Below are 19,474 nucleotides of genomic sequence, written 5' to 3'. Positions count from 1 at the left end.
AGGTGTGCGTGTTGATAAAGTTGTCATGAAGATGAGATGAATGGTCGATAGAGTAGTAGATGGGCGTGTTGATAAAGTTGTCATGAAGATGAGATGAATGGTCGATAGAGTAGTAGGTGGGCGTGTTGATAAAGGTTGGGTAGATGAGATGAATGATCGATAGAGTAGTAGATGGGCGTGTTGATGAAGATGAGATGAATGCAAAAGTTGATTATGACATTACTTTTGCTCGACCAGTACTTCTAATGTTTCAGGACCATTTCAATCCACATGTCTTCTGAGCGATATTCTGTGAACGGTGTTAAGACATTCGACTCAGAATATCAGCATCATCACCCTACATCAGTTCTGGTTCCACCTGTCTAATCATCTCGTCGCATAAACCGGTGTCCAGGTAATATCCAATTCGCGAACACCTGGTGTTAATTTTCATGAGAGAGGGATTTATCGCCGCTTATTTGTAATAACCCAACAATACCGCGAGAGGGGGACAACAGAAATTGGCATCTCACATTGTGCCCATGGGGATTCAAAAGCAAATTCCGGCATGGCAAGCCAACACTTTAACCACAAGGTCAACCCTCCGTGGACCTGAGTAATTGATCCATGTCTTCCTTGGCGTATGTAATTTACGCCGCTATTAGCTGTATACGGACAGAAGGCAAAATGTTACAGCACAAGCCGATACTTGATAATTTCAGAAGTATACGCACTTCTCGTACTGTTAGTATCATTAAGTAAAGTCGATAAACTGTTATCCTTCATTTATCATGTTCATTACATTCAAGAATTATTCCCAAATGCCGACCTGCAATATACTACGCATTCATCTAAAGCTGTTATACTCGATAAATCCCCAAGGTCTTCGACCGATGGCGGTTTCTGCCCATTTGAAAAAGAGATGGACTTCCACGGCTAATGACCATGATTATAAAGAGGTCGTTAAACGCGTTGTGTCAACAGGGGCGGTAGAGTTATGTACCAACGTGGATTCGTAACCTCTGTAATTAGGCTTCGTCTTCGTGCGACACCATTGTGTCATGTAATGTAAGTAACAGTTACTGCGCCACACCAAGCGACATCGTGATGGCAGGCACAAAGTTATTAATGGATATAGACACCTATGTCATACTTAAAAGTCTGACACTCTCGCATATAATGTTTATTGATTTTTTTTATTAATACATTTGGAACTCATATTTATAAGTCATTTTGAAATTAGCATCGTAATACCCCTGTGTATGGCAACATTAGTGACAATTTACATTCTGATAAACATATACAGTCATGATTAACTTAACTATTGGAGTGTGTGGGAGCGAAAATGTGAACAGTAGCAGTATTACACATAACTACACTATTGATATGTGTAGAAACATGCACAAGTAGCATCATTCTATATAAACTTTTACCCTATTGGTGTTTGTGGAAACGTGCACAAGTAGCAGTATTACACATAACTAATCTATTGATATGTGTAGAAACATGCACAAGTAGCATCATTCTGTATAAACTTTTACCCTATTGGTGTTTGTGGAAACGTGCACAAGTAGCAGTATTACACATAAACTATCATATTAATGTGTGTAGAAATGTGTATAAATAGCAGTATTACACATAGGCTACCCTACTGGTGTGTGTAGAAACGTGTGCAAGTAGCAGTATTACACATAAACTACCCTATTGGTGTGTGTGGAAACGTGTGCAAGTAGCAGTATTACACATAAACTACCCTACTGGTGTGTGGAAACGTGTGCAAGTAGCGGTATTACACATAAACTACCCTATTGGTGTGTGTGGAAACGTGTGCAAGTAGCAGTATTACACATAAACTACCCTATTGGTGTGTGGAAACGTGTGCAAGTAGCAGTATTACACATAAACTACCCTACTGGTGTGTGGAAACGTGTGCAAGTAGCGGTATTTCACTTAAGCTACTCTATGGATATGCGTTGAAACGTGCTCATGTAGCAGTATTGCACATAAACTACCCTATTGGTGTGTGGAAACGTGTGCAAGTAGCGGTATTTCACATAAGCTGCTCTATTGATATGCGTGGAAACATGCTCATGTAGCAGTATTGCACATAAACTACTCTATTTATGTGTGTGGAAACGTTCACAAGTAGCGGCATTACATAAATACTACTCTATTGATGTGTTTAAAAACGTCCACAAGTAGCAGTATTACATATATAATTTACTACCCCATTTATGTGTTTTGAAACCTGCGCGATTGCCAGTATTACATATAAACCACCATATTGAATATGTGTGCAAACGTGCACAAGTAGCAGCATTGTACATTCACTACCCTATTGATGAGTGTAAAAACGTTCACTGATAGCATTATTTTGTATAAACTACTCTTTTGATGTGTGTGGAAACGTATACAAGTAGCAGTAGTACACATAAACTATTATATTGATGTGTGTAGAAATATGCACAAGTAGCGGAATTGCGCATAAGCTACTCTATTGATATGCGTAGTAACGTGCAAAAGTAGCAGTATTGCACATGAACTACTCTATTTATGTGTGTGGAAACGTTCACAAGTAGCGGTATTACATATAAACTACTACCCCATTATGTGTTTTGAAACGTGCGCAATTCCCAGTATTACATATAAACCACCATCTCGATGTGTGTGGAAACGTGTACAAGAAGCAGTATTACACATAAACTATTATATTGATGTGTGAGGAAATGTGTATAAATAGCAGTATTTCACATAGGCTACTATTATGATGTGTGTGGAAACGTGCACAAATAGCAGGAGTCCCCGTTACAGAAGGAATTACCTGCATCACATGAGCTACAGCTTGCTACAAAGGAGCAGGTTCAGTTCCACTACATCTGAGAGCCATCACTCTCGACTGTAGCCTAACATCTTCTTACGTTGATAATTGGAACTTTATGTTCGTTGTGGGAGATTTCAGGGTCGTGGAACACAATACGATCTCAACGTTAAGACTGCCTTTTGTTTAATAAGAAGGAGCAAAACACATTTCCATAATCATAAGAAATCACTAATAAAAGCAGATTCCATTGTACAATTCCGACTTTATCATAAGTATGTGTTTACGAACCATTATCAGATAGTGATCTTCCCCATCGGGGGCACCCGTCACAAACACATGCAAAGGTAAGTCAACGGTTCACCTAAGAAAAAACGTGAACATATGGTACAAGTCAAAATATGGAATTGTATCAGACATCATGTTGTCAACAATGCCTGGACAAAAATTTAAATGTCCTACACAGGTCTAAAATAAAACCTTTGAATGTTGTAGCCTGAGACATATACGAACAGCTGCTGCTGTTGCCTGACAATAACATAGCAAGTCAGAAACCTATTATCTAGGGTCGAATCTCACTTCAGCCCCGATAATGTGTCTAGTTTTTCAGCACCATACCCGTGCTAGAGGGCTTCACCGAAGTGGTAAACGTCTGAGACCTGCATCACGTCGGGCTTTCCTCCAACATTAATCTGATACATCGTGATATAACTGGAATACTGTCACAGACCGACTTAACAGCACTCTGGACAACCCAATGTTAAAGAATTGTAGCTTCTGAACAACATCCCTTTTGTACAGTGTTGAGAACATATCGTTTAGGAAAGCTGGACTATTTAACATGATGTTATCCATCAGCCGTCAGTTGTACCATTGTCTTAACACAGCATTTCACATTATGACATTCATAGCCTTAATCCATTTTGCCCGGGACCGTGTCTGTAATCACATCCATAAGTCCAATGTCCAGGGCAACGCCATTGTCTCTTTGTCTGTCTATTGTTGTCCAATAGTGTATATATATGTTTACATCTTTACTGTTAGCTAGCTGGTATTCCGACAGCACCTGTATGTACAGCCGCGAGTAGGATACGCCTGCTTGCTGGACTTCACTTGTAGTTGTTGAGTTGGAATCTCCGCTCGACATATTTCTATCAGTAATTGTATTTTGTTTTATTGCCGACTAAAGAAGTTTGGACTCAACGTATTCTTCGTCTTCAATCTGAGCTAATTTCCCCGTCAACATACGCGTTGACAATACTGTTAAAAGCGGTGTTGAAACCAACTAACTCACTGTTTTAGTTAAGTTCTGGAGAGACGAATTTTCGATGGCGTCTAGATTCTGGAGTTGCGTCCTTTAGCTGTCATATCCTCGTGCGCTCGGATCCCAGATTCTCCCCCATAATGACCTTCGCTGCGTCAACTCAAACCATGACCTTTGGTATCATTCGTGCGACACGCATGTGTTCCCGAGGACCTGTTCTGTCCCGACATCCACTTGAAGGCGTTCGAGAAAAGGTCCTGCTGACCGCAAATCACGGTGTTCGTGTATTAAAGCGGACCTGACAGGACTACCGCGACTCCGGAAGCAGTAACTACCATCGCTTCCGGGTCATGTTGTGTTATAATTGATGTCGTTCGGGTATCGTGTTGGTAATTCACTTGACATGATCACTGGCACTACAGTGTACAAACACTTCTGTTTCATGACCTTTACAAACTGACTTTGACACATATTCTGAGAATGTCACTGAGATCAAAGCAGATTCATGGCACTACAACAACGTCGCACCGGCACTGCCGCCCATGATACCCTCACTCATCTCAGTCGCAATCTCAGCGCGCTGACAGCTTAAACACCCATTACACTACCTGTTAATTCAGCCGTGTGGAAAGGCAATACAGTCTAGTGAACGATCTCGGATGATCTCTACGAGGTAAGTGCCTGACAATAACGCTTAGTCAGATTGCCACCGGCATCCACCAGCCTGTTTTTTTCTGACCTGTGATCCGGTACAGAGTAATGTTTTGTGAGAAAATAATGCATTTATCCCATTGTCGAGACCCGATATGTTTCCACAGAGACACGTGTCTTGAACAGAGTGGGTTACCATGAAACCAGTAACGCCATCATGGATCACTTTAACTGGTTCTTTTAACATGCGTATAGGCTACTATAGCGTGTATTGTCTACAGGGAGCTACTTTCATGTCCTGGACAAAAAGCCCTGGCAGTAAAGTAAACGCAGGGATCACAAGAGGAATATTGAAATCAATGTGCTTCTTTTGATTCATAACACTGAGCTCTGGCATCACTGGTAAACTGGAATCCATACTGTCTACTAAACTGCCGGCCAAAAGAAAGTTTACACTTGACAATTGGACTTTAAAACATAATTTAAAAAATAAAAACGTCAGGGACGGACCATGTTGATATGTATAAAAAATAATTATACTTCAGACTGTTGAAAAAAGAATTGTCTGCAACAAAAATTACATTATTATAATGTTTTCTCTCCAAAAAATATATATTTAGGCTCTTAGTCTCAATTAAAAAAATATCTGGCTATGAAGTTGTAGCTGTACAATTTCCTAAAAAATCACAGGCCGCCCCCCCCCCCCCCAAAAAAAAACCCCAAAAAAACAAAACAAAACAACAACAACAACAACAAACAAACAAAACAACAACCCAAAAAACAACAACAACAACAACAACAAACAAAAAAACAAACAAAACCAAAAAAACAATACAATAACAAAATAACAAACAAACAAAATATATCAAATGATCGGTCTCTTTCTTGCCTGAAAACAGTCACATATTGTGAGATACTCATTAGTTTGCTGCATGTAATATCGCCTGTCACGCCCGTATCAAATACATCACCATCGAATAACAATTTCTTGGACCAGTCTGGACCAGACAATCCAGTTATTGATATTACGAGCATCGATCTACGCAATTGGGATTCGATGAGAACCAAGTCAGCAAATCTGACCACCCGATCCCGTTAGTCGCCTCTTACGACAAGCATAAATAACTGTACTTGTGGGTATTCAACCAAGGAGGCTATTGTCTTTATAACTATATAACTGACATTGAGGTCGTAAACACATACTGCCCGTGAGAGAATTGCTCTTGACAGACACTTAGTGCCATTTAGTGAGTGAGTTGGGTTTAACGCCGCTTTAAACATTATTCCAGTTATATCACGGCGTGTCAGCTTAATGTGGGAGGAAAGCCCAAAGTGATGCAGGTCTCAGACGTTTACCACTTCGGTGAAACACACGAGCACGGGTATGGTACTGACAAACCTAGAAACATAATCGGGGCGAACCAGGATTCGAACCCACAATCCTAGGTTTCTGGCATGCCCAAGGGACACAACTCTGCATAGCGAATCGTGGCGCCTTAGACGACTGGGCCATCTGTCCCCTGTCAGATCGTCTTGACTGGGCGCCACCGTTTTGTTTGAAGCAAATGCAAGTGATACGAGGAGTTGAATCTGATTGGTCAATAGGAGAGGCATAGAAAGGACATAACTGGTAATAGCCACTGGTGGCGCTACGATCGAGCCCAGGGATTCCAGCCTAGTTCGGCAAGGGTGGAAACTGGACTTTTAAAGTCAGTTAACTCTCTTGCCTCGGGAAGATGGGGCCACCCGTGCCCCCTAATGTCATTTTAAGATGATATAACATGCATGGTGCTTCCTGCAGCTAATGTCACTTTATCACCACTAGTAACTGTCTGTAGCTCGTGTGTCATTAGGCAGGCAATACTAGTAGATAAATCAAACATCGCAAACTGCTACTTCATTGCTGACACGTTGTTGAAACAGCAGGAAGCCAATTACTGTACATGGCAATCACGGTTAATTATCGCCTCAAATTATCAACTTTCATAATTGCAGATAATCGAACATACTGCTAAGTGATGGTTAAAGATGGGAAGAATATAAATTTAGACATTTGCCATCGCAATGGTTACCGGTCAAGGTCGTACTTGGTTAATGGGGCTAAGTAGAATTATGTTACAGGTAATCGTGGTACTCTCAGAGTGAGTGAGTGAGTGAATGAGTGAATAAGTGAGTGAGTGATCGAGTGAGTGAGTGAGTGAGTGAGTGATCGAGTGAGTGATCGAGTGAGTGAGTGAGTGAGTGAGTGATCGAGTGAGTGATCGAGTGAGTGATCGAGTGAGTGAGTAAGTGAGTGAGTGAGTGAGTGGATTTTAGAAATATCTCAATGCAGGCGTCGCAAATTATACCCTGTTCGGAATCGAACCCTGGTGTTTGGCGTGGCGAGCAACTGCATTCAACACTATGATGAAAGTCAATCTTGGATTCGAACCGCCAGTCAGCGGATCCTGGCAGTCCGCTAAAAGAGAGAAGCGCTTGGCCTCGGAGTCGTCAGTTCGATGCTGAAAAGCGTCGTTAAACTCAACTCACTCACGTATTTTTCCATGGAAGGCACTCTTTCTGCACTCTAACACAACGTCTTACTTTCATCAGGTACAGCATTCCTAACATCCTATGATTGACGAAAAACGAATTAAACTAAGGATCGTGTGGTCCCCATATGTGAGCTTGGTCATCGGGTCCACATTGCAAGGGGCGTTGATCAACCATTGTGTGCCTTGACCAGACTCGTCAAACACACACACACACTCAAAATTCGCTGTTTCAGTTTTCTCGAACAGCCAAACATGCCTCGATCTGCACGTTAAGACGACTGGCATTAAGAAAAGCAATTAGGAAGGTGTTCTATGTGTCTACAACGATTCCCACACTGACAGACGGAAGTCTAATTTACTGATAAAAAGTGTTTGTCCAGGTGAAGAGTTTGTTGTCCAGCCTTTCTTCAACTGATCAAATCTGATCTGACCGCTTCCTCCGACCCATACCCTATACAATCGCAATAAAGTCAGAATTATATTTTTCCGCCATTATAATTACTTCCTTGTTCAAGCAGGTCCCCTTTTCCTCAAACATTCAAATTTGATCGACTTATTGTTTATTTTTATCCACATCTCTCATTATCCACAGCATTATCCATTAGTATGCACCACTGTTATGACGGCTCTCACAATTTCCTTTTACGCCCAAAGGAATCTGTTTCGTCGGGTTATCGAGACTGGTCACCCTCTGGCGTTGACGGTCTATATTTTCATGATAATAAAAATCGAACATGGTGTGGAGCCATGACGTTTGTTAGTTTCTTTTTTGTCAAAGCCAGACAGAAAATAATTAGTCTCCATTATCTCCCAAAACAGATTCCATTTGTGTTAAAGGCCAAATAGCGATGAAAATTATATGAATATGTCAGTGAAAATCGGTGATGTCACCAGGTGTTCGCGAACAGGGTGAGTCTGTCCTGCTCTGTCGGTATTGTTTGACATATTGTTTCACTGACATATTGTTTCTCGAACAGTAAAAACTTTATTAATAAGCGCATCGTTTGTGACATTTCCCAGTCTCCAGACTGATACAGTTTGTAACGACTTTTATGAATATTTCTGTTTCTTGAGGAAATTTAGCACTGATTGGTCTGAGACATAACGATCCTGTTGATAGCGCGTCCGTGATGGGTGTTTTGTCGAATCGGTACTGACGCGTGGGTCTTGGAGACAAGGACACTGAGACTGATAAAGTTAGCACAAAAAACTAAAAAGTGAAAAAGGATTCACAATTTAAATTCATTTTTGAACGATTTCCTGTTGAACGATAATACATTTATTGTTGCTTGTTTTTTTCCAATAGTGAGGTTATGACGGACGAATTTATGTGGAGTTTATCTCCTATTTTTAGTTTGGTTTTAATTTGTTGTTGTCGTCGTTGTTTGTTGTTGTTGTTGCTGTTCTTATTGTTGTTTGCTGATGACATTGTTCTTTTTGTTCTTCTTTGTTCATATTACTGTTCGTGGTTTGCAAAAACAATTAGATGTGTATGTATTGGAATCCTTCGCTTCTCTCACTGTTTATTTATATATTTTAGTCCAACATTATTGCTTTTATAGTGACGATGGCATTACATAAAAAAAAACTGGGTATTGTTTTAAACCACATGAAAAAATGTAACTTATTGTAACTAATTGGCATGTAAAACACTTGGAACAGAAGCATCTAATGCAATAATGTCCATTTATTAACATTTAAAAGAAATAGGTACATTACGTTTTCAGCAGACTGTTTTCTTGTAAAATTGCAACTGTTTAATTTTTCCATCCTCCCGAGAGTGAGTGAGTTGGGTTTAAAGCCGCTTTTAACAGTATTCCAGTTAAATCACGGCGTGTCAGTTTAATGTGGGAGGAAAGCCCGAAGTGATTCAGGTCTCAGACGTTTACCACTTCGGTGAAACCCACGAGCACAACCAAGAAACATAATCGGGGCGAACCGGGATTCGAACCCACAATCATAGGTTTCTGGCGTGTCCAAGGGACGCATCTCTGCACAGCGAATCGCGGCGCCTTAGACGACTGGGCCACCATGTTAATCCTATCACTGCTACTAGTGTCCATTGCACGTCTTTTAACATTATTCCAGTTATATCACGGCGTGTCAGCTTAATGTGGGAGGAAAGACCGAAGTGATGCAGGTCTCAGACGTTTACCACTTCGGTGAAACCCACGAGCACGGGTATGGTACTGATACACCTAGAAACATAATCGGGGCGAACCGGAATTCGAACCCACAATCCTAGGGGCGTGCCCAAGGGACACAACTCCGCACAGCGAATCGCGGCGCCTTAGACGACTGGGCCACCTGTGCCCCCTGTTCAAGTTGGAGAATGAAACCCAACTATTCTGTATTGTCAATGCGTTTAACTGGAAATAGCTAATGGTAACAATGGTACATTCTGATGATATTGACAATGATCGCTCTAGCCAAATTTCCACATCACATGTTCCGATTGTCGTACAGTTACCCTATATGTCTGTTAACATCTCGTGACAGAGCTTACCATATAAATCAAATGTACTTCCGGGCATCGTGACAATCATGACCTGGATACAATAATCTATTCAAAATATATCCCATAAAATGAATTGTCTTTTCTGCTGGTTTTGGAAAAGATATTTTCCGAAGAACGAATAATTATTGTGTTGTGACCTGCTAGTTGACACGTGTTAAGACGTTACGCGGGAATCTGTTGATTATTACACAACAAGGGCACTGGATCTATAACCTAGAAGATAGTTATAACATTTATACCCACGCCTAATCAACTTAAGCAGCCGCGCGCGTCATACATCCGTGCAGCACGTGGGGCTGACATCATCCAATTACGCTGCGCAGATATCCGTGCAGGATCTGCCCTGCGAGCAACGTCGCTTGATGGGACAGACATAATTCAATTAGGAAAAGAAAGCCGATTTAATTATATCACCAGTCCAATATGGAAGTGTTCCATAGCCCAAGTATAAGTAATCAAGAAAGCAGATATCACGTAATAATATTTCTAAACTAAGCTCTCGACATGATCAGGCATGCTAAAGCTCTGGACGCCACAACGACAACATGAGATGATATTTTTGATACTTTGAACTCATAATGGTGGGGATGCAAAATAATCCGCCTTATTATTTTGGTAAAACTGATTTATCACATTGATGTCCATAGATATGTGTACGAAACGATATGATCTCGAGTGTCTGTTGGTTGCTAAACGCTCACTCGGCAATATTCCACCTAGATGACGACGGTATGTAAATAATCGAGTCTGAACCAGACAAACCGATGATTGATATTCAGAGGAACGCTCTACGCCGATAACAGGCAACCAGCCAATGCAAGATACTGAGCCTCGCCATCTGTATCGTCGCCTCCTCAACCGCCTTAGGTTGCTGGGGACCTGGGCCCCGTTCCACAAAGTGATCTTAGCGCTAAGTTGATCGTAACTCCCATTCTGTAACGCTGACTTAGGACAATCGTAGCGCTAAGATCGCTTTGTGGAACGAGGCCCTGGGTGCCGTTGTACATAGCTATCTTAGTGCTTGGTGATCGTAACTCCCAGTTCTGATACGGATTCCTCACAGAACCGTCCACTCATAGGCCTGTTATAGGGTCATATATTCTTTGTCAAGTAACACGTTTGTGTCATCGAGTGACCTTAAAAAATCAATGTGTGTCAGTCTTTCCAGGCAATAAGAGCAGATAGACATAGCACTGGAGCAAAAAAGCACAATGTTCATATTTGTATTTTTTGTTTATTTTCTTACTGATCCTAGCCTTAAAACCACATTGTTAACGAGGCAGATTTAAATCATCGATTTTATATTTTGAGATAAAAATATTATTTCATCATTAAATCATACAATGTCCAGGCCCAATCTCATTAAAGTCAGACCTTAGCGCTCGCTACCTCAACACAATGGTCTGAGGACATCCCACTACAGGCCACGTCAGAACCACGTTTCGCAAACCAATGAAATGAAGTAGATATAATTTATAGATAACAACTTCGTTATTGTACTGTAAATGGCAATTACAGTGAAATAAAGAAGTTGTTGTCCACAAATTGTGTCTACTTTATCATTCGTCGTCAACTTCTAAAAAGTGCCCATCAAACAATTCGACCAATGAAATGTTTAACAGGAAGTGGCCATCAGCCAATCTGAAAGCAGCATTCTCGGGGATTACGGCACGAGTTTCAAAATGGCTACTTCTTTTCCAGCTTTGAGACACATTTTGCAAAATTCTTGATTAAATCTGGAATGTGAGACCTAGATTGTATGGCAGTGTTACCCACGAGCTTACGGAATATCGCCTCTGTTTCAAATGTGTATCTCATTACCGTAACAGTTGTTCGGATTGCACAGTGTTGAGCTTTTCGAGGTTGCATGATTAAAAAACACATTATGTCTTTCACTTTAGCGATCTCCTCCTCGACGCTTTGATTTGTCGGGGGGCGGTCGGGTAGCCTACTGGTTAAAGCGTTCGCTCGTCACGCCGAAGACCCGGGTTCGATTCCCGACATGGGTACAATGTGTGAAGCCCATTTCTGGTGTCCCCCGCCGTGATATTGCTGGAATTTTGCTAAAAGCGGCGTTAAACCATACTCACTCACTCACTGATTTGTCGGATGAAAGGACATTGACCTGTAATGAGACGTCCTCAGATAGCTGTGTAGTAAGTTCGATGCTCAGTTTTATTGAGATTGAGTAACCGTTATTTATATATAAATACAAGATGATGTGAAAAAAATAAGTGTTATCGACTCGTGAGGACCCGTGAAGATGCGGGTTAGAATTGACTTATGCTTGTCGAAAGAGGCGGTTAACGGGATCGGGTGGTCAGGATCGCTGACCTGGTTGGTGCGGGTCATCGTATCCCAGCTGGGTAGATCGATGCTCATGATGTCAGTCACTGGATTGTCTGGTCCAGAATCGATCTTTACAGACCGCCGTCATATAGTTGAATTATGGCTAAGCGCAAATATATAAAATATAATTTGTTATGAAATTTCAATTTAATTCAGTTTTTTGTCTTTTCATCATGTACTGATATTTCTGCAACACATAACGATAACTGCAGGAACCTCCCTTCCACATTCCAATATGTGACATATTCTCCAGCATGACCATTTAAAACTTGTTTCATGCATAAGAACTCAGAACGTTTCTATTCTCTTTTAACAGACCCTGACAATGCAGAATTCCTGGATGGCGTTCACTGTCCTTGCCGTAGCAACCCTGTGTGTATGTGTCAGCGGAATGGGGATCGGGAAGGGTGCCCAGTCTTTTGGGGATGGTCAAAACAATGACCAGCGGTACCAGAAATGGTACGAGTGGATGGTCAAGCGTCAACTTGGATCCAACGACATGTCGTTTGGTCGTTACCTGCAAGATGGCGGCAAGTTCCTGGACTGGGGCAGCTTGTTTGATGGCGGACGGGGAAAAAGGCAGTTGTCAGGCTTCCCAGACAAATTTGGAAACTACCAACGGTTCTTCACGAACGGGCTGCAAGACTGGAAGAGCACCTTCAATGGCGAGAAGAGAGTTGCCCCTGAAGAATAAACAGTTCTGTGATATGCGCATGCGAGGACTCCGTACACGCTGTAGTTTACCAAAAAAAACCCCACCTCATTCTGTTGTCTCTCTCTCTCTCTCTCTCATCTGTGGTATTTCCCTGCACAAAGACAGAAGCATAATGTTATCACACAGTATGCCCAGACTCCCTTGGCTCACACAGAGCCTGTGCAACTCAATATTCAAAAACAGAACTTAATGATAACTACATTGTCACGTCAGAACAACAGCGGATGTGATTTCAATATGGATCGTAGTTGTTCATGTCGTACTGGCGACGTGAACGACGTGAACGACGTGAACGACGCTACCACGTGCTGTAGAGTATGTTAAATCCGTGCTTTACGATGGAGGGGGCAACTTCAGGAAGATAGTCAAATTACCAATTGTTCAGCCGGATCTCGACCTCGGGAAGATTCAGAATAAAGCACTGTTGTGTTTAAAGAATTTGTTCGTCAAATAATACAGAAAATAAGCGAAATCACACAAGGTACAGGTCATTTTTAGGTAATCTTTAACTGTACATGTCATTCTGTTGGACGTTTTCTTTTTCAATAAAAATGTTTATGTTTAATTCATTGGTCTTCTTTAGCGTTATTCCTACAGTACGAAGGTGTTTAGGGGAGACATTATGTTTCGGTTTGAGATAGGAATCACCAGACTGCCTTGCAGTTTTAGAGGAACATGAAATCAATTGAAATAATTAATTATATAAAGCGGCATGACCCTTTCCATATCCAATAGAAATAAAGCAAAAGTGGTTGTGCGATTCCAACTATATCATGTGCATGTGTTTATGAATCACTATCAAATAGGGATGATACCAGGTGTTCGCGAAAAGGTGAGCCTATCCTGCCCTACAGGTGGCACCCGTCACAAACACATGCAAAGGCAAATCAAGTGTTCATATAGAAAACAAAGTAATTCTTTGATAAATACTACAAATAAGTAAACATTAATACAAGTGGGTGGTTCGTCTGTAATGATGTTTGTTTGTTTATTTGTATGTTTGTTGTTTAACTCCGCACTCAGCAATATTCCCACCATATGACAACCGCCTCTAAATAATCAAATCTGGACCAGACATTCCAGTGATTCACACCGTAAGCAACGATCCACGCCGTCGGGGTACGATGACATGCTTTCAACCAAGTCACCGAACCCGACCACCCTGACCATTTGGTCGCCTCTTACGACAAGCATGAGGGATTCTTCTTCTCCCCAGTCGGGGCGGTCGGGTAGCCTAGTGGTTAAAGCGTTCGCTCGTCACGCCGAAGACCCGGGTTCTATTCCCGACATGGGTACAATGTGTGAAGACCATTTGTGGTGTCCCGCGCCGTGATATTGCTGGAATATTGCTAAAAGCGGCGTAAAACCATACTCACTCACTCTCCAACACAGTGCTCGCTTGTTCCTGTTGTAAGCGGAACGAACATCTCAGTAATACAAATATCTATGTAAATACACATGGTGAATAACCAGTCTTGATTATCTGCCGAAACAGATTCCATTGGGCGTAAAAGGCAACAAAGTGATGCAGATTATATGAAAGAACCCCAAACATTAGTGATGATTCTAGGTGTTCGCGAAGATGGTAAGCATGTCCATTTCTACTAGGAGCTTCCGCCAATTTACAATGAAATGCAAGACCGCCTCCGTGGTCTAGTGGTAGAGCGTCAGCCCGGAGAGGAGAAGATCCGGGGTTCGATCCCCGACCGCGTCATACCAAATGGTAAGATGGTACTTGTTGTTACCCTGTCTCGCGCTCGGTATTAAGGGGCTAAAACAAGGACTGGTCAGCTCGGAGTCAGTACACTGTGTCTGAGTGGGGTATTCATGTTAAACTGCGGCATGGTATCTCAGTGAGCTGGCACTATAAATCGGCATCAGTCCGGACTAGTACAAGCAGCCACACACACACACACCGACCACACACACACACATACATACACGTGCATGCACGTCGCTATATAAGTGCAATAATCTTGGATGCGACGTTAAACCCCATTTCACCTCACCACAATAAAATGCAAGTGTTAGTTTGTTGCCTAACGCTGCACAAAGCAATACTCCTGCCACACTACGGTAGTGATATATACACAATTTCATATAGTCGGAATCGTACAATCGACTCTGCTTTTGGCACATATTTCTTATCAATATGGAACTGCTTTTGTCGCTTTTATTTTAATATATTTGTCAAATTTTGTGACATTATCAAAATGCTCAGAGGAAAGCATATCACAGTCAAGTGAATGTAAAACAAACGCACGTCTACAACTGAATCTATTTTCGTCCTTCAAGAACCAACCTCAGTTTGATAACATGCATTCCCAATTTGTTTAACAATCTCGTATTGCAACAAATATACATTGTTCAAAGTAGTCCAATCCCAACGCGCATTCTGATACCCATTTTGCAAAGACCTCGTTTACAACGGTTCTATTTGCAGGTTTTTAATAATTTCCTCCTCACATTGTATTATTTATTGGGACAGAGATACGGGGATGCATATCCCAAAGGCCTTGACGTTTAATTATCTGGATGTAGGCCTATAACTATGCTCATCCATCTCTTCCAACTGCCGAATCCGCAGTCCTGTGTAATCCTGGGATGGATATGTCGTGTACGGTGAAACAGAATGTCTCCGAAGTAGACGCTGCGGGATGATCCGGTCATCTGTCTGTCCTAATGTGGACCAGGTCTGTTGGAGATGACCCACACTGGACATCAATGTCGCTTACATTCTAATACAACACACAGATTGCATGCCGCAAACACTCAGAGAGAACATCAATGTCGCTTACACTCTAATACAACACAGAGAGTACATACCACAAACACTCAGAGAGAACATCAATGTCGCTTACACTCTAATACAACACACAGAGCACATACCGCAAACACCCAGAGAGAACATCAATGTCGCTTACACTATAATACAACACAGAGAGTACATACCACAAACACTCAGAGAGAACATCAATGTCGCTTACACTCTAATACAACACACAGATTACATACCGCAAACACTCAGAGAGAACATCAATGTCGCTTACACTCTAATACAACACACAAAGTACATACTGCAAACACTCAGAGAGAACATCAATGTCGCTTACACTCTAATACAACACACAGATTACATGCCATAAACACTCAGAGAGAACATCAATGTCGCTTACACTCTAATACAACACACAGAGTACATACTGCAAACACTCAGAGAGAACATCAATGTCGCTTACACTCTAATACAACACACAGAGTATATACCACAAACACTCAGAGAGAACATCAATGTCGCTTACACTCTAATACAACACACAGAGTACAAACCGCAAACACTCAGAGAGAGCATCAATGTCGCTTACACTCTAATACAACACACAGAGTATATACCACAAACACTCAGAGAGAACATCAATGTCGCTTACACTATAATACAACACACAGAGTACAAACCGCAAACACTCAGAGAGAGCATCAATGTCGCTTACACTCTAATACAACACACAGAGTACATGCCGAAATCACTCAGAGAGAACATCAATGTCGCTTACACTCTAACACAACACAGAGTACATTCCATAAACAGTCAGAGAGAACATCAATGTCGCTTACACTCTAATACATCACACAGAGTATATACCACAAACAATCAGAGAGAACATCAATGTCGCTTACACTTTAATACAACACACAGAGCACATACCACAAACACTCAGAGAGAACATCAATGTCGCTCACACTCTAATACAATACAAAGAGTACATACCGCAAACACTCAGAGAGAACATCAATGTCGCTTACACTTTAATACAACACACTGAGTGCATTCCGCAAACACTCAGAGAGAACATGTAATATTGTATTTTACCAAATCATGTGCATGTTAATATGATTGAAATTTCATTTCATTTTTTAATTCAATGTAATTTTTATGATGATTTACTTTTCAATCTATATAATACAACATATGAAAATAATCCTTGGTTTTATAACTTTAATAATGAGGATAAATTTGTATATATGACGGACGAAATTAAAATACAAAGCCTTAAAGTTTTATCCTTAACTTTTTTTAAAATGTTTCGAAGAAGGCAAATGTTGTGATCTTTATTTTATACAACCTACTACTTTTTAAATATTTTTTTGTATTTAAGTGTCTCATAGGTCAATTTGTGGCTCGACGCACTGTATTTTAAATGTATATATCATGTTCAAATGCGTGTAACACTAACATAAACAGTTACTACTACCACTGCTGCTACTACTACTACTAAAACTACTACTACTTCTGCTGCTACTGCTGCTACAACTACTACTACTACTACTATTTCTACTACATCTTCACCTTGGAACATCGTCACCTTGGAGCATCATCACCTTGGAACATCTTCACCTTGGAACACCGTCACCTGAGAGCATGGAACATCGTCACCTTGGAACATCGTCACTTTGGAACATCGTCACTTTGGAGCATCATCACTTGGTAGCATCGTCACCTTGGAGCACCGTCACTTAGGAGCATCTCCACCTTGGAACATCATCACCTTGGAGCATCGTCACTTTGGAACATCGTCACCTGGCAGCATCGTCACCTTTGGGCACAATCACCTGGGATCATCGTCACTTTGGAACATCGTCACCTTGGAGCATCGTCACCTTGGAACATCGTCACCTTGGAGCATCGTCAACTTAGAGCATCGTCACCTTGGAACATCGTCAGCTTAGAGCATCGTCACCTTGGAACATCGTCAGCTTAGAGCATCGTCACCTTGGAACATCGTCAGCTTAGAGCATCGTCACCTTGGAACATCGTCACTTTGGAACATCGTCACCTGGGAGCATCGTCACCTTAGAACATCGTCAGCTTAGAGCATCGTCACCTTGGATCATCGTCACCCATGGAACATCGTCACCTTGGATCATCGTCACCCACGGAACATCGTCACCTGGGACCAAGGTCGCCTTAGAGCATCGTCACTTTGGAGCATCGCCACCTTGGGGCACAGTCACCTGGAAGCATTGCCATCTTGGAACATCATCACCTGGAAGCATGGAACATCATCATCTTGGAACATCGTCACCTTTGAGCATCGTCACCTTGGAACATCGTCACCCAGGAACATCTTCACCTTGAAGCATCGTCACTTTGGCACATCGTCACCTTGGAACATCGTCACTTTGGAGAATCGTCACTTTGGAACATCGTCACCTGGTAGCATCGTCACCTTGGAGCATCGTCACCTTAGAGCATTGTCACTTTGGAGCATCGTCACCTTGGGGCACAGTCACCTGGGAGCATCGCCACCTTGGAACATCGTCACCTTGGAGCATCATCACCTTGGAACATCTTCACCTTGGAGCATCGTCACCTTAGAGCATCGTCACTCTGGAGCATCGTCAGCTTGGGGCACAGTCACCTGGGAGCATCACCACCTTGGAACATCGTCACCTTGGAGCATCATCACCTTGGAACATCTTCACCTTGAACTTCGTCACCTGGGAGCATCGTCAACTTGGAGCATCGTTACCTCGGAACATCGTCACCTGGGAGCATGGCGCATCGTCACCTTGGAGCACCTTTATATCTGAGTAACACTTTAATACAGTTAGATAAAGTATTCATTATTGTTATCGACACTTATGTTCTTGGTTGATGTAGTTTCTGTTCAGCCCAAGCAGATAACCAAAACAAGGTATTTTCTAATTTAGGATGAAAGGTAATGGTGCTGACCTCATTGAAACACCACACTTCGTATAGGGAGAAACAATAGGCATTAGCGACCAGAGACGTGTAGACGGCAAGCTGAAGACACCATCTGCACACATTATTCAGCATACGAGCAACATGGAAGATTATTTCGGTTCTCTGAGATAGACGGTGGCCATCTGTTTTCATTCTGGAACCTGAGATCACAAGCAAACGAAGGGCGCTCGGACCACATCAGAATTGAAGCAATACAATGAAGAGTAACTTTCTCCTCGTTCTGGAATATCGATATTTCAGTTTGTGTGTTGAAGGTCAGATCTTCAGGCCTGGTTACATCAGACATATTAATTTATTGCAACATGAATGGGGGTAAGGTCTATTGGAAATTTGAGTGCTGGAGAATAATGTGGATTCCCAGAAATCCTGTCCGACATTTACCGACAGCTGAAAAAGTCACAATAAGTGTCTTGTCTTTAATCTCACTACATCAGCACGTCAATGATGAAGCACTACACAGCACAACACGTGTTATCTGCAACAGAGTTGGGTCAAATGCAAGCCTATCGAGAGGAAAATGTACGTATTAACTGTGTATTTATTTCTTCAAATGATTTCATGTATAATACATTAAGTTATAAAAATTTGATTTTGTTTAAAAATATGAAATAAAAATCTCCCCCGAGCATTTTAACACTTTATGCCGGAACAACTTTTGGGCCCGGAGGCGGTCCGATAGATAATGGAGACTGATTAATCTGTGGCGTTGACATTGTATTTCATTGTTGGAGGAAACCCCATTGCCGAGCACAGACTTGGTGCTGACAAACCAGTGAGGGAGGGAGATTGTTTTAACGCCGCTTTTAACAGTATTCCAGTTATACCGCGGCGTGTCAGCTTAATGTGGGAGGAAAGCCCGAAGTGATGCAGGTCTCAGAC

At 41.8% G+C, this 19,474-nt stretch overlaps 1 protein-coding gene across 1 annotated transcript in view; it reads left to right on the top strand.

The window, feature by feature from the left end:
• The window catches only part of LOC139464550 (uncharacterized), a 36,938-nt gene extending 23,556 nt beyond the window's left edge, over positions 1-13,382 (top strand). The window contains exon 2 of the mRNA XM_071246071.1: positions 12,430-13,382. Coding sequence (XP_071102172.1) covers positions 12,439-12,807 — 369 coding nt within the window. The 5' untranslated portion in view covers positions 12,430-12,438 and the 3' untranslated portion in view covers positions 12,808-13,382. The remainder of the gene's footprint in view (positions 1-12,429) is intronic.
• The last annotated feature ends 6,092 nt before the right edge of the window (positions 13,383-19,474 follow it).

This window comes from Haliotis cracherodii, unplaced genomic scaffold, assembly GCF_022045235.1.
Source record: "Haliotis cracherodii isolate W230 unplaced genomic scaffold, xgHalCrac1.p SCAF_17, whole genome shotgun sequence".
Classification (NCBI taxonomy): domain Eukaryota; kingdom Metazoa; phylum Mollusca; class Gastropoda; order Lepetellida; family Haliotidae; genus Haliotis; species Haliotis cracherodii.
Note: the sequence above shows the minus strand (reverse complement) of the source record. Positions and strands in the feature narration are given on the sequence as shown.